Below are 13,443 nucleotides of genomic sequence, written 5' to 3' on the forward strand. Positions count from 1 at the left end.
CTCTCATCTTCCTTCTCTCACTTCCTCTTCCTCCCTCTGCATCTTTTCTGCATTACCCCTCTCCCCAACTTTTTGGAGACCAGGAAGAAAAACAAAACAAGTATTTCAACAAATGTCTATGCTGCTGCTGCTGCTGCTGCTGCTAATTGATGATGATAATGATGGTGATGATTGTGATGATGATGGTGGTGATGATGGCGATGATGATGGTGATAATGATAATGATGGTGATGATTATGGTGATGATGATGATGATGACAATGATGATAATGATGGTGATGATTATAATGGTGGCTAACATTTGTTGAGTGCTTCCCATAAGCCAGGCACTGTTCTGAGTGCTCTAAAGAGAATATCTCATGTAATCCTTACAGAACCAAATGCTGACAGCATGACTTGTCAAACTACGGACAGAAGTCATCTCAGGTAGCATTTACTGTGAAAGGATTTTGGAAGTACACAAACATGATGGAGAATTAAGTGCTGCCATTTGAGTTTTATAAATGCAAAGGTCACAGTTTTTGGATTTTGAGAGGCCAGTTCCTAATAGCAGTGACTCAGCAGTAGAGCCTGGAGTGGAGCCCAAATCCCTTGTTCCTCATCAGGGCCTGTTTCTACATCCCTTCCAAAATTAGGCTGAAATTAAACTTTTAGCTAGACTGATTGAGGATAATTCTCAGAAATAGTTGCATAACAATGAGATCATGGTTATTTGTTATTATTTCCTCAAATTTTTCTTCTACATCTTAAAATGCTACCAGCAAAATCAGTTCTGGGACTAATTGTTTAAAACATGATATTTTAACTAATATAAATAAATGATACCTAAAGATCTTCATTTGATGAAGTAAAATAATGCTGAAATTATATAAAATATAGTCTATTCAGCATCAAATATTTAATAAACAAGATCCTTTTTAACAGATACACACACACACGCATACACACACACACACACACACACACACACACGTTTCTCCTTTTAGTCCTTTTTCCCCTTTGGTATACCTAAGGATCTGAGACCTAGATTTTAACTGCTTTTGTGTATATTTGATATATTTGCAAAATTCCTATTTGTCACAGATTTGAAACTTAGAAACAAGGTCAAGGCCTAGCTAAAATTATTAACATTCCAGTTAATAATTTTATGGCTCAGGGCAAGTTAGTTAAGCTGTTTGGGCCTCAGGTTTTCCTTCGGAAAATAGTTGTAAAAGCACCTAGTGTTTGATGGGTGAAGGTGGGTGGGAGAGACTCTAAATAAGACAATATGTATCAAGTCCCTGACTCTTTGTAAGTGCTCAGTAAATCTCAGCCATGACAATTCAAAACAACAGAAAGCAATATGTAACTAGAGGTTAGGAAAATATGTCTTGAAGTCACATTTTTTTAACATGGGTTTGTATTTTCTGAGAGCTTAAATAATGAAGCCATACTTTAAATAGTGTTTAAGAGCATAGGATTTAGAGCCTGAAACACCTGTGTTTAAGTCCTATGTACTAGCTGTTTTCCCCTTGGGCAAGTTCCTTAATTTTTGGAATCACATTTTTCCATTTTCAAATTGGGAGTAATAATTAGCTCCCCTACAGGATTGTGATAAGGATTAAATAAGTGAATGCATATAAAGCGTGCAGACAGTTTGCAGGCTGCAGCAAACAGTAAGTGCTAAAAATGACCTGTAATGTTATCAATCCCTGATTTAGAAGAAGATAATCCATATTTTCAACTAACCATTGCTGTGTAACCAACACTACAGCTTAAAATACAGCCTAGGAGCATGCAGCTTGGGCAGAACTCAGCAGGGACAGCTGGGCTCTGCCATGTGGTGTCAGCTGGGGTGATTCATGCATTCATCTGGGAGTCTGACTGGACCAGAACTTCTAGGATGACTTCATATCCATGTGTGACCCCTCAACTCGAGTGTCTAAAAAGGCTGGGATTATCTGGCCCTCTCCAGAAGAGTGGCTCAGTACAGCACAATGGTACAGTACAATGACAGCTCTTTTTTTTCCAGGGTTGGCACTCTTTTTTGACCTACAGACGTGTAGATTCTTTAGAGGTGTATTTGGCTTCTGCACTGGCCCTTAGATTAGAGAAGACCTTTCTCACCTCTTTTAAGAAACAGTTTTTTTGGTGCCTTCATCTTCATTTTAATTTACTTATTCTATTCACTCAAAAAAATATAATTCAACATACAGCGGTGAAGAAACTAAACAAATTCTTGCCCTCAAGGAGCTTAAACTCTATGCAGGAGATAGACAATAAACATGTAGGTAAATAAAGTAAGTTCAGGTTGCCATTGGTGCCAAGGAGGAAACAACAAGGCCAGTGTCAGAGAATAACCCTACTTATAGGTGGAAACATAGGTGGAAAGAGAAACCTCCTCTGAGGAGGTGATAGTTAAGCATAGTCATGATAGAGGAAGAAGGCCTAATAATGATAGAGGAAGAGCTGGGGAATAGGGTCACAGACAGAGTGAACTGCATGTGCTAAGGCCCTGAGGTGAGAAAGGCAAGGACCTGAAAGGAGGCCAGTGTGGCTGGAAGCCAACAGGCCACTGGAATATGGCAGAAAGGAAAGGTGCCGCCCCAGATTATGAAGGCTAAGAGGTATCTCAGGGTGCTTGGTTTTGATTCAGAGTGCAATAGATAGCCAGTGAAGGTTTAAGTAGAGAGGTGACATTTTATATTTTGCTAAAGGTTACTTTGCCATGAGCAAACACATACAGTGTTGAGCTTAGTGACCTTCCCCTGAACCTCAGGTAGCATCAGGATTAGTCACTGATAGTATCATAAATAAGAGATCTTGGCTGGGTGCAGTGGCTCACACTTGTAATCCCAGCACTTTGGGAGGCCGAGGTGGGTGGATCACTAAAGGCCAGGAGTTTGAGACCAGCCTGGCCAACATGGTGAAACCCTGTCTCTACTAAAAATACAAAAATTAGCCGGACCTGGTGGCGCATGCCTGTAATCCCAGCTACATGGGAGGCTGAGGCAAGAGAATAGCTTGAAACCTGGAGGCGGAGGTTGCAGTAAGCCAAGATCGCGGCACTGCACTCCAACCTGCGTGACAAGAGCAAGAACCTGTCTCCAAAAAACAACAGCAAAAAAAGGGATCTTATTGCTCTGCTCAAATGTCTCATGAGAACATTTTAAGCAGAGCTTATTTTTGGCAGAGGTTGCTCTCAGGTAAATATGGTCATTTCTTAAATTTTCCAGAGTATCACCACAGTTGGGGCACCTCATTATGCATTATTATAAGTCCTTGTGAGGATTAACAGAGAATATATGTGAAATACCTAGGTGTGGGCCCCATATATGTGGTCTACAATATGCACCCTGTACTATGCAGCACTGCAGCCCCATGCCCAACCCCTCAGTGACAAAGCTGCATCTGTTCTTTCTCTTGCCTTGAGGGTGCCTTCTAGACCCTGCCCTCATCTCCTTTTTTTTTTTTTTTTAAATTGAGACGGAGTCTCACTCTGTCACCCAGGCTGGAGTGCAGTGGCATGATCTCAGCTCACTGCAACCTCTGTCACCCTGGTTCAAGCGATTCTCTTGCCTCGGCCTCCCGAGTAGCTGGGATTGCAGGTGCGCACCACCACACCCAGCTAATTTTTGTATTTTTAGTAGAGATGGGGTTTCGCCATGTTGGCCGGGCTGGTCTTGAACTCCCAGCCTAAAGTGATCCACCTGCCTCGGCCTCCCAAAGTGCTGGGATTACAGGCGTGTAATCGTGTAGCACAATATCTAATGAGGAGTTTGCTAACACAATGCCGGTTAAGCCACCTACTGTGAAAAGGAAAATGAATCCTAGGGCTCAGAGTACTGCGGGGGATCATTTGGTGTTGCCCCCGTGAAGCCCGACCCACCCATCTTCTCTTACTTTATGGTTTCTTTTTTCAATGTATGTTTTTTGCTGTCAAGTTCTCTTTTCTCATCCTTAATTTTTCTTACACCCTTGATCTCCATTCCTCGGGATTTCATCTTTTATATGCCCCAAAGAAGTTGAAAAATATTTTCACCAAATATGTCTTTCTGTGGAAGATAGAGGAATGTTTCAAATATTTACTATTTTCGTTTGTATTAATGTTCCCTGATTCTTTCCCAGCATCGTTGCTCACCTGTACAACTCTTATAGGAGCTATCATGTATTACTTAGCTATGGGGCCAGGAGAGCCCAGGCAGTGAAGCAAAAAACTGGCTGCTACTAGCAGATCTAACTGGAAACATTATCTGTATTTATGTCTGCCTCTTAAGTTGTCTGCACTTTGTGTCTGGAATGAATGGAAAGAATATTGATTGCAAAGTTGTCCTGAGAATTAACTGATGGGTAATCTAAGGGTATAAGATCAGAAATGTTCATATATAAACTGTCTGATTTTATAATTCAATAATTTGTTTTGCAGTGTTTATAGCTTTGCTGTCAGCTAAGCGAGCTACAGACTGATTCCTGCACCTAGAGAGCATTAGATAGAGCTGTTATTATGACTTATTTCTTTGGCAGGTTGAAGTCGATCCTATTACTACCTTCCCTCTGAAGGGCTTGACACCTCTCACAGAGTATACTATTGCTATTTTCTCCATCTATGATGAAGGACAGTCAGAGCCTCTGACTGGAGTTTTTACCACCGGTAAGCAGCCTCATTATGGTTTGAAAAGTTTTGAGAGTAGCTATTAATATATAGAAACCAGAACCTGGAGCACCTTCTTTATTTGTGATTTTGAAGAGGTTAAATTTTAATTTTTATTTCTTTTATGTTATTAAAAAATAAACAATCAGATGACTAATATGTGTACTGGCTAATTATTTTTTATCAAAGCAAGGAAGAGAGAGAAAAGACCACCTAAATTCAAAAGGTCTGTTTTTTAAAAAATGTATGTTTTTCTCTTCCTAATCTTATACCATTTACTTTCATTCCTTAGTGTAAAACTTCTACATCCTTCTTCCATTCAAATGACTGTGTGTATTAAGTTGAATTTCCAAAATTGCTGATATCCAACAGTTTTTGACCTACAAAAATGACAGTCTCATACTATTTAGCTCAATAGATCAGTCGATGATTTTCCTTGATCTTCATATAATAATAATATTTTAAACACTAAAATTAAATATAAGACATGAATACATTATTTTTCTTTTCTATATGTACCCTGTAGCCACTTTTTGTCTCTTGGTGGCAACAATTCTATTATTTGCTTTCTGAACTTATCATGGATTGCACTTGGAAACAAATGTAGTCTTTACTGAGGAGATGAGAAGGTAATTTGGAGACAGATGAAAAAGAAGCTGGATTGAGAAATAACGTTTGTGGAAAAATTCAGTAATTTAACCAAATCTCCAGAAGGCTAATTCTAGTTGGGATTCTCATGGTATCCTATCAAAAAGTTGGGTTTTTATGTTTTTTTTTTTTTTAAACTCTGACTTCAAATAATAAAAATCAATTCTTTGACAATTTATTTTGGGTGCAGTTGGGTGTTATACTTTCTGTTGTACATCCCGGAAGTGTGTAAGCTCTGAAACAGTGGAAGGCCTGATAAATTCTATTTCATTTCTGATGACCACCATATGTACAAGTTAAAAGATTGACAGTTCTTTTCCAGGATTAATACCAGGGAGCGATTTAGCCACTAAAGCAAATAGAACTAAAAGGGAAGCTTTCTTAGGCCCCTATTTTGTTAATTTCCTCAAGATACTTGGAAAATAATATTTAAAAAAATGAATATGGCACTCTTGTTTTTTATAGTTAATGAAAATAGCCAAATAGAAAAGCTAAGAGTTTTGGAAATTGCTGGAAAAGTTTCAAGGTCTGTTATTTCCATGGTTTCCCTAATTTATGATATTGGTGAATGCTGGAAACAGAAATGGAAGACCACCCTGGACTGATGGGCCCCAGTTTTCCTTCTTTCCTGCGCTTTCCTAAAGCAAAAGATTCCTCAAAGAGTCTTCTACACCCCTGGGAGATACTTGGGTTTTGGCTTTCTTGCCTTCTCATTTCCCTAACAAAACCTCCTTCCTCGGTTTACAGAGGAAGTTCCAGCCCAGCAATACTTAGAAATTGATGAGGTGACGACAGACAGTTTTAGGGTGACCTGGCATCCCCTCTCAGCTGATGAAGGGCTACACAAATTGATGTGGATTCCAGTCTATGGGGGGAAGACCGAGGAGGTGAGTTGTCTGAAACAGACTGAAAATTAATCTGGAGCATTAGTAAATACCTACTGCTGCTGGAGTTGGTCTTCACTTTAAAATATATTAGGAATCCCAGAAGTAATTAGTATTTTACATGACTTGGAGTTTTAGAAATGTCAAATCATATGATTTTCCTAATATTGTGATGTATTGTTGCCAGAGCTTTAGTTATATACTTTATATATTTTCAGATTCTTTGACTTTAATAAATGATGTTTAATACAACTTTAAAATGTCACTTTTGCAGTATTAATAATTTATTTGCTGAGGGGATTGAAAGGAATAAAGTCTCTGGCTTGACCTTAAAATGGACTTCGATAGCCTTGGAGTTCTTTATGATTGGTTGTTTCTTGCTTATGCTCAGAATAACACTTTTTCTTTACTTTTCTTTTCAAATAAGCATAGTTCTTAAGCACCAAAATATATTTCAGGTTGTCCTGAAAGAAGAGCAGGACTCACATGTTATTGAAGGCCTGGAGCCCGGTACGGAATATGAAGTTTCACTATTGGCCGTACTTGATGATGGAAGCGAGAGTGAGGTGGTGACTGCTGTCGGGACCACACGTAAGTCTTGGTCTGGCCACAGTGCGTTTCAGCTGCTCCCACAATCCCTCTTTACCCCATCAATTTCCTTCCCCATCTGCTTTATCCTTGGCTATGGAAGCTTCAATTTCTCTTTGTCCCCCAGAATTCTTCATGTATCTTCACTTTCAATGAAACCAGTATGTGAAGCATCTTAGCTTCCTAGATAATGATCAACATGAAGGCAGGGACCATATCTGTGTTGCTCACCATTATATTTTCCAGGACTTAGCACAGTACTTGGCACATGTTAACTGTAGAGTAAATATCCATCAAATGGATGGATGGATAGATGAATGGATGTATGCAAGAATGGATAAAATAATTTACAAATGAATAGATTGCCAAACAAATAAACCTAGGGCCAACATGTCAAAGAGTTTCTGGAATTTTCCAAGTTGATATTGGTTCCAAGAATCTTGTACAAAATTTACTTGCTGATTCATTCATCTCTTCATTTTTAAAATATGAGGTATTGACCACATATTAAATTGCCTTAGCCTGGGTTCCCTGGAACCAGATTCTAGACAGAAAATTGCAGCCAGAAAGTTTATTGAAGAGTGCAGTTGGGAGATGCTTATGTAAAAAACTGAGGACAGCAGGATGGGGCATGGGAAGAAGTTGAAACTGAATCCTCAGCTAATCTTATTATAATGGAGGTCTAGTGCTGGGATGACCCTTCTGAGTTGTCCCAAATTGAGACAAAGGGGCTGAGACTTCATACCCTTGCATCCCCAGTCGCTGGAGGTGAGCCATTCCCTGACAGAGGCCATGAACTCAGGCGAGACAGTTCCCAGAGCTGTGAACTGTTGGCAGGCAGTGTTCCAGCACCAAGTGGATTGGTGTGTTGACCCTAAAAAGAGGATCTGGGAAGAGCACCACATCTGTACTTCATTCTGCTGTATGCTCGCGGTGGCTGTAAGAAATAGAAGATGCACTGCTTTTCCAAGCACATTGCACTCTGTGGTGGTCCTGTTTGGCAGCCTTTTCACGACTTGGTCTACAGCACTGTCTAATTTCCCTTAATTACCATGGCTATGCCCCTATTTCAAAGTAATTGGGTGGTTTCACAATTCTGTAGATGTAGTTCAAATGTTTATATGAAGCCTGGTATCTGTGATGAGAAACTTTAACATTCTTTGGGTTTCAGTTTTCTTATCTGTGGCACAGGTATGTCTGCCTTACTTACAATTCATTTCTTTGGTCTTCTAACCATTGTCATGTTTGTTGTGGGAGGCAAGTGAGATAATATAGGTGAAATGTTCTTTGAAAGCTACAACATGCTGTAGAAAAATGGAGAGTTATTTTTGCAGCATTTTTAAGTAATATATTGCTTTTAGTTGACAGTTTTTGGACAGAACCAGCTACAACCATAGTGCCTACCACACCTGTGACTTCAGGTAAGGTCAAATAGTAGCCTGCTTAACCACTTTAAAAATTTTCTTTAAACAGATGTTATATTATCCTGGTTTTATTTATTATTAACTAGGAAAAGAGATGACCCTCCCTTCTTTTTCTTGTACACTGGTTCAAATTTCACGCCTCTCAGAGCCTCTCAACACCTTCCTTGCCACTAAATGCCCATGGATCTCCTAGTCAACTGATCTCACTGATACATCACTCTACCTCTTTCATCTTTGTCTTGGATGCTCATGCACCTTACCTGGAATGTTAACGTAGCTTCCCCTCAAGGGGTCTTTGCCCTCCTCTTTATCTCAGTGACTTCTGTTGCTCTCTATTGAGAGTTCCTCTTCTTTTCTCTTTTTTTCTTTTAGTGGCAGGGTTTCATTCTGTCATCCAGGCTGGAGTGCAGCACCACGATCAAGGCTCACCACAGCCTTGACTTCCTGGGCTCATGCGATCCTCCAGCCTCAGCCCCCCAAGTAGCTGGGACTACAGGCATGTGCCACCATGCCTGGCTAATTATTTTGAATTTTAGTAGAGATGAGGTCTTACCATATTACCCAGGCTGGTCTTTAACTCCTCAGCTCAAATGTTCCTTCATCCTCAGCCTCCCAAAGTTCTGGAATTGCAGGCGTGAGCCACCACGCCTGACCTTGTTGAGAATTATTCTTATCATGTTTTCCTTGCATTTCTGTGGGTAACTGACACTTGGCTGGTCTATTGTTTTTCCTACATTAGTTGTTTCTTCTCTCAGCTTAGCTTTCTCCTTCACTGTAATACACCTCCCAACTAGCTGTCAGAGTCAACTTGGTAAAACACAAGTTTGATAATATAATTTATTTACTTCCCTAAGACCCTTCAATGGCTCTCCATTACCCATTTGTTGATTCATTCATTCTTCAATTAATCCTTATCAAGCCTCCTTTGTGCTCTAAAGTCTTTTTCATAGCATCCAAGATCCTTCCTAGTTGGGTCCTGCTTCCCTTCCTGGCCTCAACTGTATTTCCTATGCTTCCCCCGTTTTTCTCTTGCCGTCCCAAACTCCTTTCCCTAAATGTGAGAAGTTCCCTCCCATTCCCATTGCCTGGTAGCCCCCCTGCAATGTTGCCAGATAAATGTCAAGCCCCTCCTCCTCTGTGACACTTTTACTATTTTTGTTGTGTTAATAACTATATAAAAATCAAAGCCCTAACAGTCTGACACACAGAAAAATTTCAATGAATATTTTCTAAATGAATTAATAGACGAATGAAGAGAAAGGAGAATGAGAAGAGATGGACAAAGGGAAATGAAGTTAGAGTAGAAGAGAAAAGAAAAAAATGCAACAAATAAGGGAGCAGGCACCTTGAGAGATGAGCATGAATGTGCCAGGGAACACGGGTAAAGGAATTTGGACAAGTGTCAGAGAAAAGATGGTGTCTGTGTGGGCTGAATGGATAAAGGCAGCCTAAGCGCAGATTTGCGCTTTGAATGACAAGTGTTAAAAGAGAAATGGGGATGAGGGCAGGTGATTGGGATGTGTGTTGGATGCTGGATTACACACAGAGGTGGACAAAGTCTGGCCCACTGTGCCCACTTGTCCACAGAGCACTAGTGTGAGGTTCTCATGACCGCTCTTTCCTTTGGGTTCCATGGGCTGTTTTTCTAGTCTCAGGGCTTCTTCCCAGTTCTCTTTACTAGCGCACATACAGAACTGATAGTTTTGAGGGCTCCATGGTCTCATCTTGCAAGCATCTCTTAATTCCACTGTTATTTGCTGCTAGTAGGTATCATGCTTCCCCATTAAGCACCATAGCTGAGCCCTTCTTGCCTCCTATACATCTATATTACAGGGATACATTAAATGATGCTTGCTGTCACCCCACAGGTAGTCTCTGTGGCTCATTTTGGAATATGATATGTTAAAAGTATTTTAATCCTTGGTTGTGTTTATTCCAGTTTTCCAGACGGGAATCAGAAACCTAGTTGTAGGTGATGAAACCACTTCTAGCCTGCGGGTAAAATGGGACATTTCTGACAGCGATGTGCAGCAGTTTAGGGTGACCTACATGACAGCTCAAGGGGACCCTGAGGAAGAAGTCGTAGGAACGGTCTGTATAAATTCAACTGACTAGAAACTCTGCAGACGTTACTAACACAGCTAACAAGACTGTCTTTGGAGATCAATGCAAACTTTACTGCTCTTTTCTCAGTGACTCTGCCATCTCCAGAAACTAATGTTCTCTGTTAATCTGACTCCACTACTGGCTTCTTAGTGACCTTTATAAATCCAAAAGTTGCTCCATGTACAACTTGCTCCAAGTTAATAACCTCTGAACATTGTTTCAAATATTGCTTCTCTTCTGCTGCCTTGATCACCTGTTCGAGCACCAAAGTTGGGTCATAAAAGGCCATATGCACTTGTATCTGTATATATGTATGTACAGACATGTATAAAAGTTTAATATAGAAAATAATTTCATCTGCCCTTGGAAATCTGATAAACTTTTAAGCAAAGGACACAGAAAAGGTCTTCTATATGGTATAGTGAAAATATTCTTTTTATTATTATTATTATTATTATTATACTTTAGGTTTTATGGTACATGTGCGCAATGTGCAGGTTAGTTACATTTGTATACATGTGCCATGGTGGCGCGCTGCACCCACTAACTCGTCATCTAGCATTAGGTATATCTCCCAGTGCTATCCCTCCCCCCTCCCCCCAGCCCACAACAGTCCCCAAAGTGTGATGTTCCCCTTCCTGTGTCCATGTGTTCTCATTGTTCAATTCCCACCTATGAGTGAGAATATGCGGTGTTTGGTTTTTTGTTCTTGCGATAGTTTACTGAGAATGATGATTTCCAATTTCATCCATGTCCCTACAAAGGACATGAACTCATCATTTTTTATGGCTGCATAGTATTCCATGGTGTATATGTGCCACATTTTCTTAATCCAGTCTATCATTGTTGGACATTTGGGTTGGTTCCAAGTCTTTGCTATTGTGAATAATGCCGCAATAAACATACGTGTGCATGTGTCTTTATAGCAGCATGATTTATAGTCCTTTGGGTGTATACCCAGTAATGGGATGGCTGGGTCAAATGGAATTTCTAGTTCTAGATCCCTGAGGAATTGCCACACTGACTTCCACAAGGGTTGAACTAGTTTACAGTCCCACCAACAGTGTAAAAGTGTTCCTATTTCTCCACATCCTCTCCAGCACCTGTTGTTTCCTGACTTTTTAATGATTGCCATTGTAACTGGTGTGAGATGGTATCTCATTGTGGTTTTGATTTGCATTTCTCTGATGGCCAGTGATGGTGAGCATTTTTTCGTGTGTTTTTTGGCTGCATAAATGTCTTCTTTTGAGAAGTGTCTGTTCATGTCCTTCGCCCACTTTTTGATGGGGTTGTTTGTTTTTTTCTTGTAAATTTGTTTGAGTTCATTGTAGATTCTGGATATTAGCCCTTTGTCAGATGAGTAGGTTGCGAAAATTTTCTCCCATTTTGTAGGTTGCCTGTTTATAGTGAAAATATTCTTAATAAAATACCATCCATTAACCAATAGTTACATTTTTCATTGACATCAACTCATATTGAGCAGATTTATAGTCATTTCTAATTATTCTTAACATGGGTGTATCCCCTCAGGGATTTAGATGTTTATACATTGAGTTTTCTTTGAGTTGTTTATCTATCCTTCCTGTTTCTAAATGATACACTCTTTTTTTATTAATTGATTTATCATTATTATTATTATTATTTTTATTATACTTAAGTTCTGGGATACATGTGCAGAACATGCAGGTTTTTTACATAGGTATACATGGACCATGGTGGTTTGCTGTACCCATCAACCCATCATCTACATTAAGTATTTCTTCTAATGCTATCCCTCCCCTTGCCCCACACCCCCAACAGGACCCAGTGTGTGATATTCCTCTCCCTGTGTCCATGTGTTCTCATTGTTCAGCTCCCACTTATAAGTGAGAACATGTGGTGTTTGGTTGCCTATTCCTATGTTAGTTTGCTGAGGATTATGGTTTCCAGCTTCATCCATGTCCCTGCAAAGGACATGAACTCATCCTTTTTTATGGCTGCATAGTATTCCATGGTGTATATATGCCACATTTTCTTTATCCAGTCTATCATTGATGGGCATTTTGGCTGGTTCCAAGTCTTCGCTATTGTGAATAGTGCTGCAATAAACATGTGTGGATGTATCGTTATAGTAGAATGATTTGTAATGCTTTGGGTATATACCCAGTAATGGGATTGCTGGGTCAAATGGTATTTCTAGTTCTAGATCTTTGAGCAATCACAACACTGTCTTCCACAATGGTTGAGCTAATTTACAGTCTCATCAACAGTGTAAAAGTGTTCCTATTTCTCCACATCCTCTCTAGCATCTGTTGTTTCCTGACTTTTTAATGATTGCCATTCTAACTGGCCTGAGATGATATCTCATTGTGGTTTTGATTCGAGTTTTTCTAATGACCAATGATGATGAGGTTTTCTTTCATATGTTTGTTGGCTGCATAAATGTACTCTTTTGAAAAGTGACTGTTAATATCTTTCTCCAACTTCTTGATGGGGTTGTTTGTGTTTTTCTTGTAAATTTGTTTAAGTTCCTTGTAGATTCTGGATATTAGCCATTTGTCAGATGAATAGATTGCAAAAATTTTCTCCCATTCTGTAGGTTGCCTGTTCACTCTGATGATAGTTTCTTTAGCTGCGCAGAAGCTCTTTAGTTTAATTAGATCCCATTTGTCTATTTTGGCTTTTGTTGCAATTGCTTTTGGTGTTTTAGTCATGAAGTCTTTGCCCATGCCTATGTCCTGAATGGTATTGCCTAGGTTTTCTTCCAGGATTTTTACGGTTTTAGGTCTTATGTTTAAATCTTTAATCCATCTTTTCATTTTTGAAACGTGCAGTGTTTGGTTGCCTGTTCCTTTTTTTGTATAAGCTTCACTTTTGTATAAGGTGTAAGAAAGGGGTCCAGTTTCAGTTTTCTGCCTATGGCTAGCCAGGTTTCCCAACACCATTTATTAAATAGGGAATCCTCTCCCCATTGCTTGTTTTTTTTCAGGTTTGTCAAAGATCAGATGGTTGCAGATGTGTGGTGTTGTTATTTCTGAGGCCTCTGTTCTGTTCCATTGGTTTATGTATCTGCTTTGGTACCAATACCAAGCTGTTTCAGTTACTGTAGCCTTGGACTATAGTTTGAAGTCAGGTAGTGTAATGCCTCCAGCTTTTTTCTTTTTGCTTAGGATTGTCTTGGCTA

General features: G+C 39.6%; 1 protein-coding gene across 3 annotated transcripts in view; it reads left to right on the forward strand.

The window, feature by feature from the left end:
• The window catches only part of COL14A1 (collagen type XIV alpha 1 chain), a 241,791-nt gene that overhangs the window by 93,578 nt on the left and 134,770 nt on the right, over positions 1-13,443 (forward strand). For all 3 annotated transcript variants that reach the window (XM_063669039.1, XM_054497822.2, XM_054497821.2), the window contains exons 15-19: positions 4,504-4,630; positions 6,026-6,165; positions 6,621-6,753; positions 8,112-8,171; positions 10,114-10,265. In XM_063669039.1, coding sequence (XP_063525109.1) covers positions 4,504-4,630; positions 6,026-6,165; positions 6,621-6,753; positions 8,112-8,171; positions 10,114-10,265 — 612 coding nt within the window. The remainder of the gene's footprint in view (positions 1-4,503; positions 4,631-6,025; positions 6,166-6,620; positions 6,754-8,111; positions 8,172-10,113; positions 10,266-13,443) is intronic.

Source organism: Pongo pygmaeus, chromosome 7, assembly GCF_028885625.2.
Source record: "Pongo pygmaeus isolate AG05252 chromosome 7, NHGRI_mPonPyg2-v2.0_pri, whole genome shotgun sequence".
Lineage (NCBI taxonomy): Eukaryota > Metazoa > Chordata > Mammalia > Primates > Hominidae > Pongo > Pongo pygmaeus.